Source organism: Oncorhynchus tshawytscha, linkage group LG12 (assembly GCF_018296145.1).
Source record: "Oncorhynchus tshawytscha isolate Ot180627B linkage group LG12, Otsh_v2.0, whole genome shotgun sequence".
Lineage (NCBI taxonomy): Eukaryota > Metazoa > Chordata > Actinopteri > Salmoniformes > Salmonidae > Oncorhynchus > Oncorhynchus tshawytscha.
Genome location: NC_056440.1, coordinates 35,469,253 through 35,496,863, shown reverse-complemented (window position 1 = coordinate 35,496,863; position 27,611 = coordinate 35,469,253). Strand labels below are relative to the sequence as shown.

Sequence of the window (27,611 nt, the reverse complement as noted above, 5' to 3'; positions counted from 1 at the left end):
ATTAAGCTGCCTATCATTGTTTTTGAAACCAGTGAACAGCCAGTGAAAAATGCAGATCTCAGCCTATGGAATAAAAGTGGGACTTTTATTGCTCAATATAATTCATGCTGGTAAAAATGTTTTATCCATAGGCCTAATGGACATATGTTCAAACTCGCACACTTTTGATAGACTTAAAGGGGCAATCAGTAGTTGCTACATCCATTTTTGGACTTAAATACATTCTTGAAGAATATAACTTATACATGCCTCATGAGCTTAGTTCAACTGTCACACTCCATGAGAACCCAAAATATAAGCTTGTTTTCTCCAATGTTTGTAAACATTGTAAATGTAAACAAACACTGTATAGCCTCATAACATGAATAAAACAATAATTGTTATATCATGTATGGTCAGTCCTTGCATCTATAGCTCTATCTATTAATCTGAGAGTGGTTACATTTCTCCAGGCCCATACCTCAGCTTTTTACCAAAACAGGCAGGGCATCCATTTTGTTATTGTTTCTGTTCCTTTTCCCTTTAAACAGTTGCATATTATCAAGATATCAAAGTGTCACCAACAAAAAGTTAAACAATAGGCCTATAGCAAATGCAGCATATGGCATTCATTATTCACATGTAAATATCACTTTTCAGTAGCGCTCAAAGCATACCATTCCATGAGCGCAACATTTATTTTTTCATCTTGAATCAATGAGCCTAATCAGTCCTGCATGACACCAAAATCATAAACAGCAGGGTAAATCCTTATTTTTGTGGTTATGCTGAGGTAAAACAATTTGGCTAATCTATACTTCCATATTTCCATAAATCCTATTCTTGAAGATCAAGGGGTATAACATTTATTGTAATGACTGGAATTCTGATAGAAGTTTTTAATGTAAAGATATCATTTAATCATATTATTATATGTAATAGAAGGCGATGGGTTAGAAGAAGCCTACATAACCAATCCATAAAGTAAAATTTAACATCCATATGGCCAGCTATGTAAACTTTAACATAGATTTATCCTGCAATAAATGTGGTTCAATAGGTAACATACATTTTCATCTTCTTCTAATGCCTTTAAGGGGAAATTAATCTAAAAGTAACTGAATGTAATCGGATTACGTTACTGAGTTTGGGTAATCCAAAAATTACGTTACTGATTATAATTTTGGACAGGTAACTAACTAACTGTAATGGATTACATGTATTAAGTAACCTACCCAACCCTGTTGGTAATACTAATGTATGTAAATACTGGGTGTGGCTAGGTATGCAAACCTAGAGTGTGGATCACAATCTATGCTGGTACATAGACTTTCAAGATAAGGATACCAATATTTTTCCATTTTGGTGAACTAAGAAGAACCAAAAAAGTGAATTGAATGTGCCACATCTAGGCCTATGTCTTCGTTATCCTATGTCAAAGTACATTGATCTTGAGTTACTGTAAATTAGTTAATGGCTTTTTAGTTTACTCATTTAATAATTCAAAGCAAATAATGGTACTGGAGAGCGAGCAGGCTTTCGTTACACCCCTCTGATTCAGCTAATCATGGACTAAATACCACAATATGTTTTATTTTAACAAGGTGTGTTAATGATGTGCTGGAATAAATGCATGTAAGCCTACACCTAGTAGCCCTAGAATCTAAGTTGGAGAGCCCTGAACTAGGGCCTTACTGATCTTGGGAAAGGAAAATGTATCAACCTGATTTTCTATATCTGATTACTACAGAGTCGGAGGATTGTTTGACAATGTCTGTCACTGGCTGCAAACTAATGGCAAACTCTTGGTAAATTAAATTTAGCCTAATTGTTCTTACTTTCGAGTAAACATTTCCAGACTCCTTCTGTCCAACGACAGTAGACCACAGGTGGAATATGCAAGAAAGGGGCCGTGTTGAGGTCAGCACTAGTTACCACAGCCACAAAGTCAGAAGGCCCGCTTACTCAACCAATCAGATGAGGGAGTGTGATGCCGCATATTTCAGTTCGCAGGAAACGCCTCATTTTCTAAATTGCCTACCTTGAGTTCAAGTTTTGAAGACCAAATTAGTAAATACATTCTGGAGCAAGAATTGACAACATCACTAAAATTCATAACATTGAGAAAGTTTTGGGCAAAAGGCCCAGTTGTCTTTTCTTTTTTTATATAACTTGTAGCTATTTGAGGGCGTGTTCTCAGAACATGTGCAAAACAGTTTGCAGGTATATTCACTGTAATGTTCAACATTTCCTTGTCCCCAGTCTATAATCCCCACGTTTTGAGAGAACCACCATCATTCCTGTTCATGCCACAATGACTACCGCCCTGTAGCACTCGCATCTGTAATCCTGAAGTGCTTTGAGAGGCTGGTTATGGCACACATCAACTCCATCATCCCAGACACCCTAGACCCACTCCAATTTGCATACCGCCCCAACAGATCCATACAAGATGCAATCTCAACTCCACTCCACACTGCCCTCACCCACCTAGATAAGAGGAATATCTATGTTAGAATGCTGTTCATTGATTACAGCTCAGCGTTCAACACCATTGTCCCCTCCAAGCTCGTCACCAAGCTTAGGACCCTAGGACTGAACACCTCCCTCTGCAACTGGATCCCGGACGTCCTGACTGGCTCACCCCAGGTGGTGAAGGTAGGCATCATCACCTCCGCCACGCTGACCCTCAACACGGGAGCCCCACAAGGGTGTGTGCTTAGTCCCCTCCTGTACTCCCTGTTCACCCACAACTGCATAGCCACGCACAACTCCAACATCCTCATCAAGTTTGCTGATGACACGACGGTGGTAGGCCAGAATACAGACGGTGATGAGACTGCCTACAGGGAGGAGGTCAGTGACCTGGCAGTGTGGGTCCGTAACACAACCTCTCCCTCAATGTCAGTAAGACCAAGGAGCTGATCGAGGACTAAAGGAAACGGGGGGACAAGCACGCCCCATCCACATACACGGGGATAAAGTGGACCAGGTCGAGAGCTTCAAGTTCCTCAGTTTCCAAATCACTAAGAACTTAATGGTCCACACACGCGCACAGCTGTGAAAAAGGCGCTACAGCATGGGCCTTCAAGCCCTCAAAGTTCTACACCTGTACCATTGAGAGCATCTTGACTGGCTGCGTCACTGCTTGGTGTGCCATTCCACTAGTATAATAAGGGATTCCATTCCAAGCACAAATGAGTTTAGTGCCTCGTTCAAGTGCTAGACGGAACTCTGAAATGTATGACTTGCTAAATGGTTGTAGTCATACACGAACCACGTTCAACCAGTTAGCAAGTCGGTAATTTCAGAGTTCCGACTAGCACTTGAACGTGGCACTAAACTTGTGTGCTTGGAATGGAGTCTGCTGTAGTGTGAAGTTTTGTTAAGATCCCCAACGCTTGGTCCCAACATTAACATGCAATGCTTGCGGTACTGTTTTGGAAGCATAAGGATCTTGTTTTTCATATCAGAGAGAAATAATTATCAAAAAAGAAAAAGGTTAAATTGATACCCAACTTGATAGGTTTTGGTTAGTTTTCCCACACAGCCGTATTTTCATGTTATAACGCTTATTTACGGAAAACTACGAAACACGAAGCGACCAACTTTACACTGAACAAAAATATAAATGCAACATGTAAATTGTTGGTCCCATGTTTCATGAGCTGAAATATTTGTTGTATTTCTCTCCAATTTTGTGCATACATTTGTTTACATCCCTGTAAGTGAGAATTTCTCCTTTGCCAAGATAATCCATCCACCTGACAGGTGTGGCATATCAAGAAGCTGATTAAACAGCATGATCATTACACAGGTGCACCTTGTGCTGGGGACAATAAAAGGCCACTCTAAAATGTGCAGTTTTGTCACACAACACAATGCCACAGATGTCTCAAGTTTTAAGGGAGCAAGCAATTGTTTTGCTGACAAGAGGAATGTCCACCAGAGCATTTGCAAGATAATTTAATTTCAATTTCTCTACCATAAGCCGCCTCCAACATCGTTTTAGAGAATTTGGCAGTATGTCCGACTGACCTCTCAACCATAGACCACCTGTCACGACTCCAACCGAAGGTGGCTTCCCTTCCCGTTCGGGTGGCGCTCGGCGGTCGTCGTCGCCGGCCTATTGTAACCCTGGTGTTTGTTACAGACGAACGTGTTGGTGTATGTTTGTGTATAGTGCTGGACTGTTTTCGTTCCCCCGTGTCTGGGGCATTTTGGTTTTGAGTACCCAGTGTTTAGTGGGGTGGCCGTGGTTCACCGTGTGTGCATTAAAATAGCATTATATTGAACTCTCTGTTTTCCCTGCACCTGACTTCATACTCACGACACCCAGTACGTTACACCACCTGTAACCACGCCAGCCCAGGAACCTCCACATCCGGCTTTTTCACCTGCGTGATCGTCTGAGACAAACTACCTGGACAGCTAATGAAACTATAGGTTTGCTCAACTGAAGAATTTCTGCACAAACTGCACAGCCATTGAAGAGGAGTGGGACAACATTCGACAGGCCACAATCAAAAGCCTGATCAACTCTATGTGAAGGAGATATCACACTGCATGAAGCAAATGGTGGTCACACCAGATACTGACTGGTTTTCTGATCCACGCCTCTACTTTTTTTTTTATGTATCTGTGACCAACAGATGCATATCTGTTTTCCCAGTCATGTGACATCCATAGATTAGGGGCTAATGCATGTATTTCAATTGAACTGTATCTCAGGAAAATCTTTGAAATTGTTGCGTTTTATATTTTTGTTAATTGTAGCTTTCTAGCATGCTGCGAACACCTGTTTTGAAAGTGTAGCTGAAGTGTAGTTTTGTTGGATGGATGCACCCATAGCTCTGATCTGTGCAAAACTGCTACAGTAAGTAAGTGTATATTTTTTATTTTAAGGATTCTTTCTCGCTGATTAAAGAGAACATGTCCATATGTTTCGAAAGCCTTATTGCAAGCAATGATTATTGACGTTTCTAAACGTTAAAAAACAGCGTTGGGATTGTATTTTATATGAGGCAGTCATGTGCTAAGCTAATGGCTGAAAACTAGAGAGATGGCAGAATGGAGCCAAGAGTTTGAGAGAACTAAAATGAGTTATTCTATTTGATAGACCAACGTTGATCGTTTCCTTACAAGCCTTTCATTCTAATATAATATAATAATAATATTCTAACATGTCATATTCTGGACCTTCAAAAGATGCACAGCAGCTGGCAGGGAAACAACTCAGTTGGAAGAGTAAAAATATCCCATTCAATGGTGTTCCGTTGGAAGTTGTGGGCACAGAGACGTATACATGCCACCAGGGGAAAGACGTACAAACAAAAGCCAAAGAGAAATATGCTGCTACAATGAACAAGGTGGCATTAAGTTCAAAGACAGATCACTGTCGTTTAAACCATACACTTTCACAACATTCATTTAATTTTAATAATGTTGAAGTACAAACTATGGAATGTTCCTCAATGAAATTGAAGATGGGACTTTAAACGAGTGTCCCAACTCAGTGATCACTAAAGATCCCATGGCACTTATTGCAAGAGTAGGTAATGATGAGTACCGTTTTATGTGTTATCTGTATATTAAATTGTACTCCTATAATGTAATGCTGTGTATAAAAGTACCATGTATGTAAAGTGTATGAATTATGTATATTAAACTAAATTATGTTTAAAAAATGTATATATACTTTTGTCCTTAGAAGAGGGGGGTGGATGGGCTAGAAAAATAAATGCAAATAAAGAGTAAGTTAGTGTGGTGAGATTCCCCTTATACTATAAAGAGCTTTGTGTGTCTAGAAAAGTGCCATGTAAGTACAATCAATTATTATCATTACATGTTTTGCCATATTCCATAGCTTGAAGACTATGACTTTGTACAGAGATGGAAACTGGCACAAAATACCAAAATGGTGGCCTACAAGGCAATGTTAAGTTGAATAAATAATTGACTAGTATTTTTTTTATTGAACCTTTATTTATCTAGGCAAGTCAGTTAAGAACAAATTCTTATTTACAATGACGGCCTAACCCGGCCAAACCCAAACCAATCATGGCCGGATGTGAAACAGCCTGGATTCGAACCAGGGACTGTAGTTACGCCTCTTGCACTGAGATCCACTCGGGTAAGTGCCTAGGTGCCAAATAAAGTAACAGGGTTGAAGTGTTCATCTTAAATCAGCCAATTTCAAACATTGACATTTCTGTGAACATTTCTGTGAAACCATGTACATTTTACTTGTGGATTACTTATGGATTCTGAAAATAAAAATCTAAAATCAAGATGTACCAATTTGTTTGTCTACATGCCATTTAAAAAGAAATGCAGATGTTGGAGTAAACCTATTTTGGGTTAAGACAAGTAACTATGAGTAAGGGCAAACATCTTGATAAGCTTGCAAGATGAGTTTTTGAATAAAACATCCAATTACCACTTTGCATTTAGAACGTTTGGTTTTAATATAGATAATAAATAACCAAATCTTTGATGAACCAAATCTAGATAAAATAAATGCGTCTCTCGTCTGCTTCTGCAAGACAGTCCGCACAATCGTCATCATACTCCCTCATCTGATTGGTCGTTTCCAACGAACTGTAAACCGGCATACGCGTCATCACACTCCCTCATATGATTGGTCGAGTATTCGAACCTTCTGACTTTGGCTGTCATCACATTCCCTCATCTGATTGGTCGAGTAGGCGGGCCTTCTGACTTTGTGGCTGTGGTAACTAATGACGACCCAGTGTTGAGGCACTTTCAACAAAATCAGATCAGCGCTACAGTTTGTTACCACTGAAGCTGTGAGCTGTGCCGGGAGAGGTGGATTTAGGTCAGCGCAAGGATTGGACCGGCTGATTGCAGCCCTTAACATTGGCGATTGCTGCACTCTTTTCCACCATTTTTGGGGAGATAAGAGGACACCCAAAGTAACATTTATTGAGGGAGGAAGAGTCATTTTTCGTTCCAATTAGCTCGTTTATCAGCCTAACAACTTACGGACAATTTCTTACTCGTATCATCGACATCTGGCCTTTCTGTGAATGCATATTTCACAGTTGGTAAACTGTATTACTGCTGAAAGGTTTTAATTTTAAAGAGACTGAGGCGGCTGAGTAAACAAAGTACAACTGACAAGAAGCCCACCAACCACAATGGATAACGCTCACACAAAGAGTGTTGAAGAAGTTTATAGCCATTTCTCTGTCAACGAAAGTACTGGACTTGGTTTGGACCAGGTGAAACGTCAAAAGGAGAAATGGGGCTCGAACGGTATGTGAACCTCTACACCTTTACTAGTAGTACCGGTAGCTATTTAGCTAATGTTCACTCTATGTCACTCATGAGGGAACATGATACCATCATTTAGTCCCACTGTTAGCTAAAGTTACCTAGGAGTTGGGGTAAATGTCAGCCCCATCACTCCGCTCCGTCATGGACTGAATTAATTTGGCTGATGTCGTCGTAGACAACCTCGTGGGTTTCAATCTTGTACAAACTAGCTAGAAAGTAGTCAGTTACATGGGGGAATTGTTATATTAGTGTAAGGGTATTTTAAACCAGGTATACAAGTATAGACCGCTGACGTGTGCCTTGGCATTCTGATGTGATGGCTAGCCTAGGACATTTGAGACAGCATAGCCGCTCGCCATGGGCATGGCACAGGCCTAGCTAGCTAACAGTTAATGATGCTAGTTAGCTAACGCAAGCCGGTTCATAGAATCCTGGGTTCTGTAGTTTTTCCTAACTGTAAACACAAGAAACGAGGCTCGATTCCCGATTTAAGCTCATGAAAGCGTCTACTGGATGACATAAATTAGATTGGGTGCGTCTGACACCATTCAAGGTGACCTCTGAGAACATGGGTTCAAAAAGTTACCTAATGTGTCACCACCATGAATTCAAACATTGATTGGGCAATATGCTTACCATCCACGACTTGCTACTGTTAATGACTCAGCCGAACACAAGACTGGGGTTTCACTCGGTGAATGCAATTAAATCAAAACCCTGTTTTTCCATGTTGCCTATAGCAAAGTTTTAGCTTTGCTAAATCTGAACCAGGACATATGGGGTTTAGTGGGAGTCATAGGGGGTCATTGGGAGTCAAATGGGGTGGAGATAAACAAATTGCAGTGCCATATGTTTGATTGTCAAAATTAACAGCATTAGCTACTAAAACATTACTAATGTAATTGTGTGTTCTCTTTTCCCTGTATGCACTTTGGATTGGCCCATCTCCAGAGTTACCTGCTGAAGAAGGTAATAACAATACATTATTAAAAATATGTAACTTTTACAACAAACTATGTGCTACAAATTCTTCTTGATTTGATGTATTTGTACATCTCTTTCATTCCACAGGGAAGTCTCTATGGGAGCTTGTTGTTGAACAATTTGAAGATTTACTTGTACGAATTCTTCTGCTGGCAGCTTGTATATCTTTTGTAAGTATATCGCTTAGACTCTAGTACTGCTGCTGCTTGCCATGGGCCTGGAATTTGTTCACAATCCTTTACAGTGACTGCTGTATTGAAGAGTATTGTGAATGTATTAGATTGTTTTGGTTTATTACATAGAGGTGACAATCCCCCCACACACATGCGGTTAAGTTGTCATAGAAACAAACTCTTAAATCATCTGCTTGCTGTTCAGAGTTGCTGATGAAAGCACACCAGGAGGAGTGGGCTGTCTGGCATGGAAAGGGAAAGTATATGTTTGGCTTAGTGGCATGAGACGTGTGGACAGCAAGTGCAAATGTCTTCTGTTTGAATGCCTAGGCTGAGGTTACATTCACAGATCAGGCAGCCAAACAGCTGAGAAGGCTAGCTACACATTTGAGGAATGGTGATGACAGCAGTTGCTTGACTCGAGTTGCTATCACCATGTGTCTAACAAGACATTTGAGTCGTCTTTTACTCTCGCAGTGTAATCACTTCCTCTCCTCTGCCTCGTTATTTGGAGTAAGAAGCCTATCCACAAGCTAAATGTTTTGATAGAAATGTAACTGACAGCATACAGTGATCTAGCCTATTTTTCATTATTCTGCAGTATTAGCAATGTACTGCTACATCAGTGTTTACTATTCATGTTTTTTGGTAGTGGACAGATGGATGTTTTTGCACTGCAACAGTTTACAATGTAGTGTCAGATACTATGTACATTGACTTGAGGAGATGAGGTCCTTTTGAGGCCAGTATGGAGGAGTCAAGAGCTGTAATCTATAATCCCAGTGTGTGTCAGTCTGCTAGAGGAGCTGGTATGCAGTGCCCAGCCTTGCGATATGGTGATGTTGGTGGTTGCTGTCTGACGGGGACAGGGCACCACTCAAGACCAAATTTGGGCTCTGACCTTCAGTGGGAGGGCATTCCCCAGACGAATGCACCACCCCTTCTCCCATGCACCTCACTCCCATACTTTTGGTCGGGTTGTCAGTTAAGTCAGATCCAAATGAGTGCGAGTAGTAGGCTAATGAAATAACAAGCGGGTGCAGCAGAACTTGCAGCAGAACTTGCAGCAGAACTTGCAGCAGAACTTGTAGCAGAGTGTTCATGATGTGGCTTTGTCCCATTCAAGTGAATTTGTGCAACACGTGTCGTGTGCTCTTATTCTCAGTAGATAACATGCAAATTAGTCTTGCTCCCAGAAGAGTGTTTTTATCTCCGGTTTGTGAGGGAGGAAGAGTGCAGAGTTGGAGAATGGCTATGTAAAGTGACCGATTACTGCAGCAGTAGTCTAACTGTATTTTCGGTGTTCGGTTTAAGTTTTCGAATTTCAAATGTCTTATGTGCAAAATTGACCATAAATGATATAAAAACAGAGATTTCATTTGGAACTATAATTCAGCAATGTGTGTTTATAAAGAGTTGGCTATGTATTGCTCAGTACAGCAAACTCTAGTTAAATAATCACTCAGAATAAAATCACGGTGCTAGATTATGATGAGGTTTATGGTATTTGAAAGGTGCTACGCATAGGATTTGTTAGAATTTTTGCGTTGTAATTTCAGAAAATGGCCACAATATATCTGGTGCTAATAATGGAATGTTGGTGTTTTCACAGTGTTACATACCCACCAGTGTTGTGATTGGTTGTGATTTTCGCCTATTTAGGGCTCCTGCCTGAGCGACATCTGTCAAAAATGTTCTGACTTTGTGACTGTGTTATCTTATGAAAATGGTTGCAAAAAGTCTACACTGTTTGCTCAATTTCTGTTTGTGAGACAACAGGCACTGACTAGTGTAGGGAATCATTGTACCATCTAAATCGTTGTGAAATATATTTTGAATAAGAACAAATACATTTTTTTTTACAGCTGTTTGAAGCTGGTGGACCAAAACCGGAAAAAAACAAAGTGACTTTCTGTTCTGGTCCACTAGCTTCAAACAGCTGTAAAACCGATATCTGACGTGAGAAATCAATAGGCTAATATCACAGCCAATCAAAACACTGGTGGGTAAGTAATACTGTGAAACACTATCATTCCGCTATTACTGCAGCTATATTATGGACATTTTCTGAAATTACAATTCAAAAATTCTGTGTTGCACCTTTAGCACATTGCTTTTGAACTTCGAAAATGTTGTCCGGTTTTAAAAAAATGTTATAACTTCTAAATAAATGTGTTGTATCCATCTTGTTTAAATGTGTTACTCTTGCACTGATATCCTGCTGTAAATCTTCCGATGTAACTTTTTGTATGTTTATCTTGTTGTTGTTTATGCAAAAAATGGAGCTCACTCAACAAAATGTACATTTCCATGCATTTCTACCACTGCTAAGTTAATCAGTCGTATCAGAATGCATACACATTCTCCGTGGACATTTAGTTTAACCTTATTTCACAACAGTTTTCTTAACATGATTATGATCGCTTAAATGCATAGTAGTAAGCGTAACCAGGGGGAGGGATGTTGTTAATTACTCCTGTGCTATCTCCTATGTGGAATCATGTCAGTAATGGATCATCGTTGTCTTGTTTACCTTTAGGTCTTGGCCTTGTTCGAGGATGGAGAAGAAACAATCACAGCCTTTGTGGAGCCTTTTGTAATCTTACTCATTCTTATAGCCAATGCCATTGTGGGTGTGTGGCAGGTGAGCAACTTGCATGATGTAATTTAGACATCTTTTACAGTATTTTGAACGTCGATGTTCAGTGTGGCGTTGCAGTGACAGTGACAGTATTCAGAAACTCTTGTTTTGGTGCAGGCTGTGGAAAGGAATATTTATTGTACAACTAGCTAGCGACTATAGGTAAAACCGCTACCATAAAGAGTTGTAGGTAGGATAATCCACAAGTCTCATACATGCTGTTCATTGGCCACATGGCAGTTTTATGCTTTCCTTTTTTAAGGACTTGCTGTTCAATGGTAGAAGAAAAATGGGGCAAGGAAGTAAGTGGGTCACTGACTACATTTGAGAAGGTTTAGGCGTGACCAAAGTGACAACCTCTCCTCTTGCTCAGACTTCATGTCTGTTGCTTTAATTATGTTTACACCCATGGTCTCTTAGCCATTCTCTAATGTTTGCAGTCTTTGCAAAGATAAATTTGTCTGTAGCAACTACCAACACAAATTGGCTGGATGCTCCCTTAGGATTTATTCATTCAGTCTAAATTCCTGCATGAGTTTGTCCAGAACTAGGTTACATTTCCTCAGTCTGTTGGAGTTTAATATTCCATAGATGGCATGTTTGTGAGCAAATGGTCTTGAACATTTGAATCCAGTCCATAAAGAATTTCTATGTAGTCAAAGAATGGAATAAATGATAGGCAATTCAATCCACAAGTTGGTAGTTGTCTCTTTTACTCTGTTTCGATGCCCATTTTCTTGCCAGACCTTTTGTCACGCTGGTTGACTTTGCTTGCACTGCCAGGCAGCCCCTAGGAGGAATGTCCAGTAAGCTAAGCCAGTGTATGCCATGGAGTAGACTTACTCAACAGGAAGTGATGCAACTGGCCATCCCTGCCCTGGTAGGCTCTCACTAACTGATACGTTGAAGTTGGCCTAGAAATGTGGACTTTAGAACCAAGCATTCTATTCACGGTGTGAAGGTTCTTATTTAGCTGCTGTTTTCATAAATTACTAGTATATGTGACTGACACAATGTTTACTAGTTGCACTTCTGTTTTCTTAAGTTTATTCAGTTGCCATATGTAACTTCTTCTTTTTTTGGCGACCTGACTAAATTCACATAGAAATTAGAGTTATATATCTGTTATTCTAATTGAAAGCAGGTATATGAAGCTGTAGATCTGTTCTATGTGTGCTATTTCTATGATTTGTGCCTTTAAATTAACCCACCTATGTCTGCCGAAAGATATTTCACAGTGTTTTAGATTGTACAATAATTAGGAAAACGATTAGAATTTTAGCAACCATGAAATGGCGGAGCGATATTGCACTTTAAAAAATATATATTTTCAGATTTTAAAATATGCAAAGGCAAATCGCCTGGTCCTTGTCATGTATTAAAGGCACAATCTCTAAGATCTCCTGCGGTCTTTGAATTCAAAACTGGTTATATTTCACCAGCCCCATCCATCAGTTAACAAAACAAAGTAGCATGGCTAGGCTGTTGAAGTTTGTGCCTTTAAATGAACCCACATATCTGCAGTTTGCGGGATAATGAAAAAGTTAAATGGGCTTATTTGAATTGGTATCTATAATGTCGTCAGATCAAGTTCAAATATGTGAGCAAACGCTCAACATTTCTTATCTACACAGGAACGCAATGCTGAGGATGCCATTGAAGCCCTAAAAGAGTACGAGCCTGAGATGGGCAAGGTCTACCGCCAGGACAGGAAGACCGTTCAGAGGATCAAGGCCAAAGAAATTGTGCCAGGAGACATCGTAGAGGTTTCTGGTAAGGTAGCCCTGTCTTTCTCTGTGCTTTAGGATGCATTAAGCCTAGACTATTTCTGATCATTCAGTAAGTTTTCTTATGAATAAGTATTGTTTAAGGTTGAATTAAAAACGGTTATTATTCTTTGTTAGAAAAATATTTATCTTTAATAGTTTAGCACTGTAGAAAAAAAGGACAGTCCTGATCTCTTTTTACGCAAAACAGCATTGTTTTATTCTTTGCTTTTTATGACTCCTCATTCAGGTAAATGCTATTTTTAAAAGGGCTCATGATTCCAGGCAAGGTCAGGCTGACGTTTTAGCAGTAAAAGCTCATTTCAATTCCCCTCTTCCCCTAGTCCCACTGCAGAGGTGACTCACCCTACAGGAGTGGTGTATTTTGGGATGTTTCTATTAACCCATTGTCCCAGATGACTAGGCACTAGTGCTGCTAAAGGCCTCTTGGATCATGTGCTCATGTTTCCTGGGGGTGCTTAACTCACCAGGGTGCACTGAACACACCACCTTGATGAGTCTTGCATGCGGTTCAACCGTAGCTAGAACATCCCCCTTGGAGCCGGTAAACTCAACCTTTGAGTGGCTTGTCTCCCGTTTTCTCAGTGCAGCTGGTAAAAGAGGCTGGTATGACTCACCCAAAGACAGTGACTCTAGCACTTTAGCGAAGAGTGAGACGTCTCTGGTTTTGAGAGGAATGCGTCCCGGGCAGCACCTGGCTGCAGTGCAGCGTGGGATGGACGTATTTGAATGATGTGGAGTTGAATGCTGGAGTCCTTGAAGGGCTAACGTTATCATGATACTTCGTTTAACCCTAAGCCGTTGAGGTGATGCTGTGTTTTTTTGCGCAAAGTGGTGGGTTTATTTTAAGCCTGGATAGCCTGTCTAGATTATAAAATCATGGTGTATTTATAGCAGGCAGTGACAGTAGTGAAGATGGCCGGTGTCTGGTGCCCACCCCACCCACCCCCTCTCTGGGGAACATTGTTGCAGTGTGGGACAGTTTTTGGCAGGGCTCCAAGGTCACCTTGAGAAGGGCACCGTCAACACTGCGTGCATTTGCTGCTCGCAAATTTCTATTAAACCAATTGTGTTAGTTAGTGATGGAAAATTAGGTTTGGGGGGTAGATATAATAGTATGGTTATCTAAGTGGGACCTGGAAGTCTTAGTGGGTATTCTGTATATTTCTGCCTTTATTTGATGCACATGAATTTTTGTCAAAGACTGGTCCTGCTTTGTGAATTCCAGCCTCTGTGCCTCCTATGATTGTTTAGTGTGGGCATGATTGGTTGTGTGCTCTATGTTCACCCAGGAAAATGGCTAACATCCTTTCTCGGAAAGCAGACTTCCAGAGAGTGGCTGGTAAAGCAGATATTGTCAGAGTGATGCGTTGTGCATGCTGTCAGGTGGAGATGGAGAAGCTCACCTAAAAGAGGGCATATGGGTCAAATCTGCAGAGACCTTTTTATATTGGTTTCTGTGATGTTTGTTTCTGAATAATGTTTTTTGCCCAAAGTTCCAGTGTGACCCCCCCCCCTGCCAGCAGGAGGGCTGGTTGTGACGCAGATGCCAGCTCACTGCTGAAGCAGAGGACGCAGGCTGCAGTGACTGGCTGAGCTGTGAGCAGAATACTAAACGGGCCATCTCTGGCCCTGCCTGTCTGACAGCCTCTCGCTCTGCTCCACTCCGAGCCCATTTCTCCTTCCCAGCTCCTGTAAGCCCTCTGGAGGTAGACACAGTTGGCGCTCTCCTTCTCAACTCTCATAAGCCCACATGGGACATCCACAGTCTAGAGATGGCGCTTTACTCTCTGCAGATGTGTTTACTGTCCGGAAGATTATAGCCCAGTGTTGCTTTTCATTACTGTTTTGATTGTAGCTAATGCATTTCTCAGTACATCCTCTGGCTGGGCTGGCTGTCCTCCTGCTGTATCTGTGTACTGTAGTTCATCCTTGACTATCCCAAGCTGTCTGACCCAGCACTGTCAATACAGGGATTCTGTGCTGAGGTTTGCTGTCACTGCTGTTCTTACTAAACTAATCTGCAGCTATGTGATGTCAGCTTTCCTTGACTGCTGTTCCAGGCTGGGTTCCAGACCCTTTGAAGGCTGGGTTCCAGCCCCTTTGACTTGGCTGTGCGAATTCATGTTTTAATTGAACTCATCGGTGGGAGCTGCCCATTCTACATGGTCACCTCACTCAAAATGTGTTTTTTTTTAGGTGGCTTAAACCATTATTTGGTCAAATAGTAAAATACATTATTCTCATGATCCCTGCCTGTACATGTTTCGCTGGGGCCTGCTGCGATGTCGAACGAGTCACTCGCTTTCCTTTCCCGGAGAAAAAGTGTCCTGATCGTTTAATTAGATTAAACAAACCGATATCTTGTCAGAGTTATAATTTTATTTCTCAACTCTCCATTTTGAGCTTAATAGCAACTATTTTACAACCAAGATACAGTCTATTCAGAAAGTATTCAGACCCCTTGACTTTTTCCACATTTTATTACGTTACAGCCTTACTCTAAAATAGATGTAATAGTTTTTTTTCCCCTCATTAATCTACACACCACCCCATAATGACAAAACAGAAACAGTTCAAAATGTTATGTATCATTTCTTTTTTGGGAAATATCACATTTACATAAGTATTCAGACCCTTTACTCAGTACTTTGTTGAAGCACCTTTGGCAGCGACTACAGCCTTGAGTCTGAGCACGGCCGGATGTCTCTCTCACCCTCCCGTAGCGCCCAAGTCTTTGCAATCGCAAAAAAATCTCTCCTCACATCAACCCTCACTACTTTGACGTGCGAGTCTGTGTTTTATATGCTGACCTCACACCTCAACAAGCTTCTGATTTGGTCAGTGTCAATACTCCTGGCCACCATTGATTGGCAGATGTGTGAAGCAGATACGTGTGCCCACAGAACAGTTTTTCGAGGTCAAGGAAATGAGCGAAACATCCACACTTGCTCAGCCATCCACGTAGCGTAAAGAGCTGCTCGTCTGATTATTCAACTGGGAATATTTTCACTCTGGGAGAAATGTTAAAGTATGACGTCACAATCTGAGAGATTAGGAAGAATCTTCTTCACGCTGGGGAGATTTTTACATGACGCCACCAGGGAAAATGTTGGTCTGATGAGCTGCGCCCTCTAGCCTGTCCCTCACAGCACCGTGGTTGACTGCTGCTGCTCCTGCTACGAGATTCACTTATCTCTCTACCCATAGTCACTCTTAATTTATCCCAGAACTTCAGGGAAATTAAAGAGATGGTTCTCTTCTCCCTGAATAGCTCAACATTGGCCATAAATGCAACGGCCGTTGCATCAGCATAATGTGGTCTGTAGCCAGAGGTGTTGCATTTCTGCAGGAATCTGGGGGTTCTGGTCCCTGGCTGGTGCATGTTGATAGGGGCCAGTCAGTGTTGGGTTGGGTGAAGGGGGAGGGGGGAGGATTGCTCAGCTGTTCCTATTGTTTGGACAGCAAGATGACCTTGTATGGAAGTCTGTGGTAGATGGTGATCCCACCCCTCCAAGCCTAATGCGCAGACACTACCCATCAGCACCCTCCATGGCCTGGGATTCCAGACACCCAGCATGGCATGTGGCATTTTGTGTGGGCCTGGCCAGCGTTTGCTGTCACTGTGGGGTCTTTTGGTGAGTGTCGGGTCAGCAGGAGGCACAATGTTTGGCTGGGTTTTGGATGAATGAGGCGGAGGGAATTGTATGTACTTGAGAAGAGAGCAGTTTGCAGTAAATAACCTGCTGTTCATTTAGCCTATATTGTTGTTCAACATTATCAATTCATTTAGACATTTCAGTGTCAATAAAGACTAAGGGTACCAACCAACAGTTAAGCTACAATTTTCAGCATGTTTGCATTGCCCTTGCGTTTGAGTTTTGAACTGCACTGTGGCAGCTAACCTTGAGGCATGTCCTGAATTGACTGCTGGGAATCTGCGTTATGCTGTCTGGTTAATAGAAGTCACGGTAAAATGGTCTGGAGAGGCTGTTAAGAGGAGCCAGAGATTGACCTTAACACCAGGGGAAAGTGACGGGAACATGAATACCCTTCGGAGCTTCCTCTTTTACCGTGGTCAGACTGTAGCCTGGTCCACAGCTTCTCATGATCACATGTGGAACGGTGCATTACAAGACTGATGTGTAGAGAGGGAAGGTAGCATGAGTCATCAACACTCTCCTTTCATTAGGCTAGGTATAGGGATTAGCAGGCAGACGTTTTAAAGGTAGACTCAGCGAAGTGACTTTGCCACGAGCAGCAGTGCAGATATTGAGCTGAGCGAGATGCAACACTTCACTCTGTCACACACAGTATCTGTGCATGTGCAGGGGTTCGCTTCACGCTGTTCACAACGTGGGAGCCACGGGAACAAAACAGCAGAGGTGGAGCCTCGCGCTTCAATGCTCTTAGTTGTTGCGGAAATTGACCCACTATGCTGTTTACTTTCTGCGTCTACGTCATATTGCTAAGTCTACCTTTTAATTACAACCTTTTCATGGTGTCGATGGCAACACTAAGTAATGGGATAGGGAAAGGACCATCCAGAGGTCTTCTTTAACTAATGATTTAAATGTCTGAGATGCTACAGGGCATTCGGAAAAGTATTCAGACCCTTTGACTTTTTCCACATTTTGTTATTGAACACCCTTATTCTAAAATGGATTAAAAACAAAAAGCCCTCAACAATCTACACACAATACCCCATAATGACAAATGAAAACAGGTTTTTAGAAAAGTTTGCAAATGTATAAAAACATACCTTATTTACATAAGTATTCAGACCCTTTGCAATGAGACTCGAAATTGAGCTCAGGTGCATCCTGTTTGCATTGATCATCCTTGAGATGTTTCTACAATTTGATTGGAGTCCACTTGTGGTAAATTAAATTGATTGGACATGATTTGGAAAGGTACAAACCTGTCTATATAAGGTCCCACAGCAAAAACCAAGCCCTGAGGTCAAAGGAATTGTCTGTAGAGCTCCGAGACAGGATTGTGTCGAGGCACAGATCTGGGGAAGGGTACCAAAAAAAATGTCTGCAGCATTGAAGGTACCCAAGAACCGAGAACTCCGTAATTCTTAAATGGAAGAAGTTTGGAACCACCAAGACTCTTCCTAGAGCTGGCCGCCCGGCCAAATTGAGCAATCAGGGGAGAAGGGCCTTGGTCAGGGAGGTGACCAAGAACCCGATGGTCACTCTGACAGAGCTCAAGAGTTCCTCTGTGGATATGGGAGAACCTTCCAGAAGGACAACCATCTCTGCAGCACTCCACCAATCAGGCCTTTATGGTAGAGTGGCCAGACGGAAGCCACTCCTCAGTAAGAGGCACATGACAGCCACCTTGGAGTTGCCAAAAGGCACCTAAAGGACTCTGACCATGAGAAACAAGATTCTCTGGTCTGATGAAACCAGTATTGAACTCTGGTCTCAATGCCAAGCGTCAGGTCTGGAGGAAACCTGGCACCATCCTACGGTGAAGCATGGTGGTGACAGCATCATGCTGTGGGGATATTTTTCAGAGGCAGGGACTCGTAGACTTGTCAGGATTGAGGGAAAGAGGAACGTAGCAAAGTACAGAGAGCTCCTTGATGAAAAACTTCTCCAGAGCGCTCAGGACCTCAGACTGGGGTGAAGGTTCACCTTCCAATAGGACAATGACCGAAGCACACAGCCAAGACAACACAGGAGTGGCTTCGGGACAAGTCTCTGAATATCCTTGACTGGCCCGGACTTGAACCCGATTGAGCATCTCTGGAGAGACCTGTAAATGGCTATGCTCCCCATCCAACCAAACAGAGCTTGAGAGGATCTGCAGAGAAGATTGGGAGAAACTCCCCAAATACAGGTGTGCCAAGCTTGTAGTGCTTCAACAAAGTATTGCATAAAGGGTCTGAATTCTTATGTAAATGTTATAAACTGGTTTTGTCATTCTGGGATATTGTGTGTAAATTGATGAGAGGGGGGGGACTATTCAATTTTAGAATAATGCTGTAACATAACAAAATGTGTCATGGGGTCTGAATACTATCCGATTGCACTGAACAGTTGAAGTCAGAAGTTTACATACACCTTAGCCAACTACATTTAAACTCAGTTTTTCACAATTCCTGACCTTCAATCCTAGTAAAAATTCCCTGTCTTAGGTCAGTTAGGATCACCACTTTATTTTAAGAATGTGAATAGTCAGAATAATAGTAGAGAGTGATTTATTTCAGCCTTTATTTCTTTCATCACATTTCCAGTGGGTCAGAAGTTTACATGCTACCAAATAGTAATTGAGTGTATTGCCTTTAAATTGTTTAACTTGGGTCAAACGTTTCAGGTAGCCTTCCACAAGCTTCCCACAATAAGTTTGGTGAATTTTGTCCCATTCCTCCTGACAGAGCTGGTGTAACTGAGTCAGGTTTGTAGGCCTCCTTGCTCGCACACACTTTTTCAATTCTGCCCACAAATTTTCTATGGGATTGAGGTCAGGGCTTTGTGATGGCCAATCCAATACCTTGACTTTGTTGTCCTTATGCCATTTTGCCACAACTTTGGAAGCATGTTTGGGGTCATTGTCCATTTGGAAGACCCATTTGCAACCAAGCTTTAACTTCCTAACTGATGTCTTGATGTCGCTTCAATATATCCATAATAATTGTCCTTCTCATGATGCCATCTATTTTGTGAAGTGCACCAGTCCCTCCTGCAGCAAAGCACCCCCACAACATGATGATGCCACCCTGTGCTTCACGGTTGGTATGGTGTTCTTCGGCTTGCAAGCCTCTCCCTTTTTCCTCCAAACATAACAATGTTCATTATGGCTAAACAGTTCTATTTTTGTTTCATCAGACCAGAGGACATTTCTCCTAAAAGTATGATCTTTGTCCCCATGTGCAGTTGCAAACCGTAATCTGGCTTTTTTATGGCGGTTTTGGAACAGTGGCTTCTTCCTTGCTGAGCGGCCTTTCAGGTTATGTCGATATAGGACTCGTTTTACTGTGGATATAGATACTTTTGTACCTGTTTCCTCCAGCATCTTCACAAGGTCCTTTGCTGTTCTGGGATTGATTTGCACTTTTCTTACCAAAATACGTTAATCTCTAGGAGACAGAATGTGTCTCCATCCTGAGTGGTATGATGGCTGCTTGGTCCTATGGTGTTTATACTTGCATACTATTGTTTGTACAGATGAACATGGTACCTTCAGGCATTTGGAAAGGTCTTGGCTGACTTCTATTGATTTTCCCATGATGTCAAGCAAAGAGGCACTGGGTTTTGAAGGTAGGCCTTGAAATACATCCACAGGTACACCTCCAATTGACTCAAATTATGTCAATTAGCCTATCAGAAGCTTCTAAAGCCATGCCATTTTCTGGAATTTTCCAAGCTGTTTTAAGGCAGTCAACTTAGTGTGTGTAAACTTCTGACCCACTGGAATTGTGATACAGTGAAATAATCTGCCTGTAAGCAATTGTTGGAAAAATTACTTGTCATGCACAAAGTAGATGTCCTAACCGACTTGCCAAAACTATAGTTTGTTAACAAGAAATTTGTGGAGTGGTTGAAAAACAAGATTTAATGACTCCAACCTAAGTGTATGTAAACTTCCGACTTCAACTGTACTTGTCTACTTTATGTATTATTTGAATTATCCAACATTACAGATGTTTTGTCCAGTATATACTCACCCGACAGTTATTAGGTACATCTAGTACCAGGTCAGACCCCCCTTTCTCTCCAGAACAGCCTGAATTCCTCGGGGCATTCTGCAAGGTGTCAAACTTTCCACATGAATGTTGGTCCATGCTGACGCGATGGTATCATGCAGTTGCTACAGATCAGACAGTGGTACATTCATTCTGCCAACAGCCCGTTCCATCTCATCACAAATATGCTTTATTGGGTTGAGGTCTGGGGACTGTGCAGGACTCTCAAGTTAACTGAACTTGCTGTCATGTTCCAGGCAATGTTTTTCCACTCCATTGTCCAGTGTCACTGACCGTGTGCCCACTGGAGCTTCTTCTTCTTGTTTTTAGCTGAAAGGAGTGGAACCCGATGTGGTTGTCTGCTGCGATAGCACATCCGTGACAAGGATCGGCGATTTTTGCGTTCCGAGATGCGGTTCTGCACACCACTGTTGTACTGTGACATTATTTGTTTGTTTGTGGCACACCTATTAACTTGCACAATTCTTGCCATTCTCCTTCGACAAAGAGCTGTTTTCAACCACAGGACATCCGCTGACTGGAATGGTTTTTGTTTATTGCACCATTCTCGCTCAACCCTAGACACTGTTGTGTGTGAAAAGCCCATGAGGGCAGCCATTTTTTAATATACTGGAGCCAGTGTTCCTGGCACTGACGATCATACCACGCTCAGTCGCTTAGGTCACTAGTTTTGTTCAATCGAACCGTAGCTGGATGCCTGTCTGCTTTATATAGCAAGCCACAGCCCCCTGACTCACTGTCTGTAGGAGCGATTTGAATTTTTGCGAATGGGGTGGTGTTCCTAATAAACTGGCTGATGTGTGTAGAGGTCACCGATAGTTAGGCATGTTGACCCCTGACCTCTGCTATGTTACTTCATATATCCCAGCAGGACCCTGGCAGTCAGGCAGCATCTGTTCTATGTTCCACACAGCACAGGCCACTGGTAGGAAGGACAAACACATTTTGGAGATTTCCCTTATCAAAATCAATACATTATAGCACGATTTTGTGCTCATTCAGGAGTATTTGCCTGATTTTTAAGTAGAATCCTTTTGAAAAATGTTAGTACCATTTTTTTTTTTTATATTCCTAAAACATAAGTCGAATATGATACTGTTGCTACTTCCTTAATTTTTCATTTTTATCAGTGTCCACACACTGGTTTTAAGTGTACAAATGCATAATCTATATGCTGATGTAAGTCGGATATTTTTGAAAAACAAGACATCAAAATTGCTTCTTATACACTTGTTCAGAACTTGTATTTTACTAAATTAGTACCGTTAAAGCTCTAGACTGGACTTGATTAGCTTGTTCTACTGTAATCAATGACACACGCAAATTAATCACTCACATTTGGTATTTGTATTGAAATCAATGGAACTGGGACCACGGTGACAAGAACAAATGTGGGCGATCTTCCTACAATGTCTCTGACCTTTTAATGCCACACCGATTTGATGGTCAAATTATCACTCAAATGAAAGCCGACCCCTGTCGCCATTTAGAAATCGATGTGAGAATATGATTCAGAAGGAAATGCTACACTTTTCTAATGATTTAACTTCGGTGAATCATAATCTCACATTTATCTCTAAATGACGACAGGGGTTGGCTCTAATTTGAGTGATAGTTTGACCCTCAAATCAATGTGTGGTGTTGAGGCTAGAGAAGTTTGTCAAAAAAGTTCACATTTTTTTCCTGACACCCTGGTCTGGTAAATTACATTCAACAGTCTGGTGAATTGCAGTCCCGCCACCGACAGGCGCATACGACACAGACACCGGTACAAAACCAAATCTATTGATCTGTTTCAAGCAATCGACTTTGTGTAATCGTGATGACTATCATCACCAATCTGAGGTAAAAAAAAGGACGTGTATTTCCTGTAACTAAAGTGTGGTGAAAACGTTAGTCTAATATAGTAACACGTTCTGTCCACCATAGGGACATTTGCATAATATAAAATAATTTAATATGTCAGATTAAATATTTTGATTTAGGATTATAGTAAATGAAGCTCACACAGATCTTTACAACAAATGACATATGTCTTACTACTTTCACCATGGAGAGAGTACTTAAAACAAATCCTAAACGATTTCACTGGGCGCACTAGAGCCAAAAGTCCCATAGTGACTGCAGCAGCCTGAACTGTTGACGCCCCTCCCACTGGTCTTCTTCTAGGTGTCATTTGACTCTGTCGCTGTCCTGTTGCCACGGCAACCATACCTGGCCCAGGAGGGGACATAGTGATCTGTCTGTGTCTAGTGTGCTGTACAGTCCTACACACAGCCCTGTTCGGTTGGTTACGAGAGGAGACTGGAGATCTCAGTACACCCACTGAAAACCGACAAGGTGGCAAATCTGATGTGCCCTTGAGCAAGGCACTTAACCTTAATTGCTTAACCTTAATCACAGACCCTGGCCGTAACCCCACTCTCCGAGGGTGTCTCCGGGGTAGTTGAATATGCAAAAAACAAATGTCCAATTCACACATGAAATGGGACAAATAAACACACACACAATTATTATTAAACTACTTTGAAGATGAAAAAGACAACAGGATTCTAATATCTTTTAACTTTTTTAAGCGTTAATTGGTCAGACAAATGGTTGTTACTCCAGCTAGCTATGATGTTCACGAGTGGCTCAGTGGTCTAAGGCACTGCATCTCAGTGCTTGAGGTGTCACTACAGACACCCTGGTTCAAATCCAGGCTGTATCACAACCGGCCGTGATTGGGAGTCACATAGGGCGGTGCAGAATTGGCCCAGTGTCGTCCGGTTTGGCCGGGGTAGGCTGTCATTTTAAATAAGAATTTGTTCTTAACTGACATACCTACTAGTTAAATAAAGGTTAAAAATAATTAAATAAGATCACATGGCCTTTGTCTTTTTCTCTGATTCTACAAGTTCTTAGAAATGTTGACTTGTATTTACCCTTCCATATTTACCTGCCCCCTTTTTCGGAGGACACATCTTGTTAAAAAAAACTAACAGCTTTTCTGCTGCATATACATTTGACATACTTGGTACTTTTCCATAAAGCGATCACATAACAGTAATATATTACCAAACAAACTCTTTAATCCCACCTCTCAGCCCATCCCTTCCTATCACCACAGACCACTCTCGTTTGGTTTCCATGTACCATATATTTTTCAATTGTGCTGTGATGTTTTACTTACAGTTGAAGTCGGAAGTTTACATACACTTAGGTTAGAGTCATTAAAACTTGTTTTTCAACCACTCCACACATTTCTTGTTAACAAACTATAGTTTTGGCAAGTCGGTTAGGACATCTACTTTGTGCATGACAAGTAATTTTTCCAACAATTGCTTACAGGCAGATTATTTCACTGTATCACAATTCCAGTGGGTCAGAAGCTTACACACACTAAGTTGACTGCCTTAAAACAGCTTGGAAAATTCCAGAAAATGTCATGGCTTTAGAAGCTTCTGATAGGCTAATTGACATAATTTGAGTCAATTGGAGGTGTACCTGTGGAGGTATTTCATGGCCGACCTTCAAACTCAGTGCCTCCTTGCTTGACATCATGGGAAAATCAATAGAAGTCAGCCAAGACCTCAGGAAAAAAATTGTAGACATCCACAAGTCTGGTTCATCCTTGGGAGCAATTTCCAAATGCCTGAAGGTACCATGTTCATCTGTACAAACAATAGTTAGGTTAAGTCGATATAGGATTCATTTTACTGTGGCTATAGATACTTTTGTACCTGTTTCCTTCCAGCATCTTCACAAGGTCCTTTGCTGTTCTGGGATTGATTTGCACTTTTCTTACCAAAATACGTTCATCTCTAGGAGACGAAGGAGTGGTATGATGGCTGCTTGGTCCCATGGTGTTTATACTTGCGTTCTATTGTTTGTACAGATGAACATGGTACCTTCAGGCATTTGGAAATTGCTCCTAAAGATGAACCAGACTTGTGGATGTCTACAATTTTTTTCCCTGAGGTCTTGGCTGACTTCTATTGATTTGGGGTGGCAGGGTAGCCTAGTGGTTAGAGCGTTGGACTAGTAACCGGAAGGTTGACAAGGTCGATCTGTCGTTCTGCCCCTGAACAGGCAGTTAACCCACTGTTCCTAGGCCGTCATTGAAAATAAGAATTTGTTCTTAACTGACTTGCCTGGTTAACTAAAGGAAAAATAAAAAACCTGAAAGGCCGCTCAGCAAGGAAGAAGCCACTGTTCCAAAACCGCCATTAAAAAAAGCCAGATTACGGTTTGCAACTGCACATGGGGACAAAGATCGTACTTTTTGGAGAAATGTCCTCTGGTCTGATGAAATAAAAATAGAACTGTTTAGCCATAATGAACATTGTTATGTTTGGAGGAAAAAGGGGGAGGCTTGCAAGCCGAAGAACACCATACCAACCGTGAAGCACAGGGTGGCATCATCATGTTGTGGGGGTGCTTTGCTGCAGGAGGGACTGGCGCACTTCACAAAATAGATGGCATCATGAGGAAGGACAATTATTATGGATATATTGAAGTGACATCTCAAGACGTCAGTTAGGAAGTTAAAGCTTGGTTGCAAATGGGTCTTCCAAATGGACAATGACCCCAAACATGCTTCCAAAGTTGTGGCAAAATGGCGTAAGGACAACAAAGTCAAGGTATTGAAGTAGCCATCACAAAGCCCTGACCTCAATCCCATAGAAAATTTGTGGGCAGAATTGATAAAGTGTGTGCGAGCAAGGAGGCCTACAAACCTGACCGAGTTACACCAGCTCTGTCAGGGGTGAATTTTGGCCCATTCCTCATCTTATTGTAGGAAGCTTGTGGAAGGCTACCCGAAACGTTTGACCCAAGTTAAACAATTTAAAGGCAATGCTACCAAATACTAATTGAGTGTATGTAAACTTCAGACCCACTGGGAATGTGATGATAGAAATAAAGGCTGAAATAAATCACTCTCTACTATTATTCTGACTATTCACATTCTTAAAATAAAGTAGTGATCCTAACTGACCTAAGACAGGGAATTTTTACTAGGATTTAATGTCAGGAATTTTGAGTTAGAGTTTTAATGTAGTTGGCTAAGGTGTATGTAAACATCCGACTTCAACTCTACATACACACGTACGTACATACATACAGTATATCACAAAAGTGAGTACACCCCTCACATTTTTGTAAATATGAGTATATCTTTTCATGTGACAACACTGAAGAAATGACACTTTGCTACAATGTAAAGTAGTGAGTGTACAGATTGTATAACAGTGTAAATGTGCTGTCCCCTCAAAATAACTCAACACAGCCATTAATGTCTAAACTGCTAAACCGCTCCAAATTTGGCCCAATTAGCCATTTTCCCTCCCCGGTGTCATGTGACTCGTTAGTGTTAAAGTTCGCAAGTGTGAATGGGGAGCAGGTGTGTTAAATTTGGTGTCATCGCTCTCACACTCCCTCATACTAGGATTTTGCATATTTTGCATATTTGTGTCTTTTTAATACATGGCAGGCGAACAAGTTCCCTACCTTTTCCCTTTTCCACTTGCCTCATTTTTGTGGTGCTGCCATCAGTTAGTTATGCGTATGGATTGAGCAGACATCCCCATATATTTTCAATAGCTGCATATGTGACACAACTCCACCGTTTTATTCATAATATCATTACTAAATATAATACATTTTTTCCATTTTTTTTAATTCATCAGTATATTTGAGTTTAACCATAACATTTGTTCTATCTTTTCAGAAGGATAAAACTGAAATTGTAACCGGCTTTGTATGGCTTGTTTAAGAAAAAAAATAATTTCTTTGGAAGTTGTAATCTGTATAAAGGTAATTTATGAACAAAGGATGAGCCTTTCTTGATAACCTACTGGAGAACCATTTTTGGTTTAAGTTTAACTTATGTATGAGTGAAGCTTTTAGTAAGAGGTTTAAAGCTTTAATATCTCATTTTAGCCCCCCCCCCCAAACTCATTCATTATATAAATGGCATGTTTAATTTTGTCTGGCTTAGAATTACAAATGAAATATTGTTTGCTCATATGATTTTTTTAAATTAGTCATTTAGAGTGGGCAGCACCATTAGTAAGTAAGTAAACTGTGATAAGACCAAAGAGTTCATCAATGTGATTTTTCCATAAATAGACAAGTATTTACCTCTCCATGGTTGCAGAATTCTATCTATTTTTGCAAACATTCTATTGAAATTAATTGTAAGTTCTTGTATATATTTTTAGATGTGAATAACAAGTATGTCTACATCACCATCCACTCATTTTTAGTATTTACACTACCTTGTAGTTTATCAATGTCTTTTAATGATGCAATACGTAATATGGTACACTTGTCATTATTAGGTTTTAGTCCAGAGAGGCCAGAAAAGTGATCCAGATCTTCAATGAGACTGTGCAGGACTTAATAAAAAACTGGAGTCATCAACATACATGGACACTTTTTAGTTTTTATCGCCTGGATTTCTATCCCCTTGATGTTCTTGTTGGATCTAATTTTAATAACTAGCATTTCAATGGCCATAATAAATAGATATGGACACAATAGACAGCCTTGTTTTACTCCTCTTAAAAGCTCAATACTTTCTGAGAAGTAACCATTATTTACTATTTTACATCTGGGGTTGCTGTAAATAACTTTAACCCATTATATAAGAGATTCACCAAAATTAAAGTAATCCAGGCATTTATATATAAATTGTAGTCGTACTTTATCAAATGCCTTTTCAAAATCTGCTATGAAGACCAGGCCTGGTGTCTTTTTTAATGTTTTATAATGTTCAATGATTTCAAGTAATTGTCGTGTAGTATCTCCAATATATCGTCCATGTAAAACACCTGTCTGACCAGGATGAACAATATCTGGGCTCGCCAGAATTTTCGCATTACAACATTAAAGTGTTAGAGACCTCCAGTTTTTTTTAAATGGACTGGATCTTTATACTTACCACCTGGGTCCTGTTTTAGTAGTAATGAAATCAGACCTTGTTGAGTACCTGAAAGTCTACCATTTTTATAGGAGTAATTAAAATTGCCTCAAAGTTCCTCTTCTGT

The 27,611-nt window shown here is 41.1% G+C and overlaps 1 protein-coding gene across 2 annotated transcripts in view; it reads left to right on the top strand.

Moving 5' to 3' along the window:
- The first annotated feature begins 6,753 nt into the window (after positions 1 to 6,753).
- The window catches only part of LOC112263049 (sarcoplasmic/endoplasmic reticulum calcium ATPase 2), a 45,946-nt gene continuing 25,088 nt past the window's right edge, over positions 6,754 to 27,611 (top strand). The window contains exons 1-5 of one of the 2 annotated variants that reach the window (XM_024439020.2): positions 6,754 to 7,257; positions 8,230 to 8,247; positions 8,350 to 8,432; positions 10,975 to 11,079; positions 12,711 to 12,849. In XM_024439020.2, the coding sequence (XP_024294788.1) occupies positions 7,140 to 7,257; positions 8,230 to 8,247; positions 8,350 to 8,432; positions 10,975 to 11,079; positions 12,711 to 12,849 (463 nt within the window). In that variant the 5' untranslated portion in view covers positions 6,754 to 7,139. The remainder of the gene's footprint in view (positions 7,258 to 8,229; positions 8,248 to 8,349; positions 8,433 to 10,974; positions 11,080 to 12,710; positions 12,850 to 27,611) is intronic. The other variant, XM_024439022.2, reaches the window with a different exon arrangement.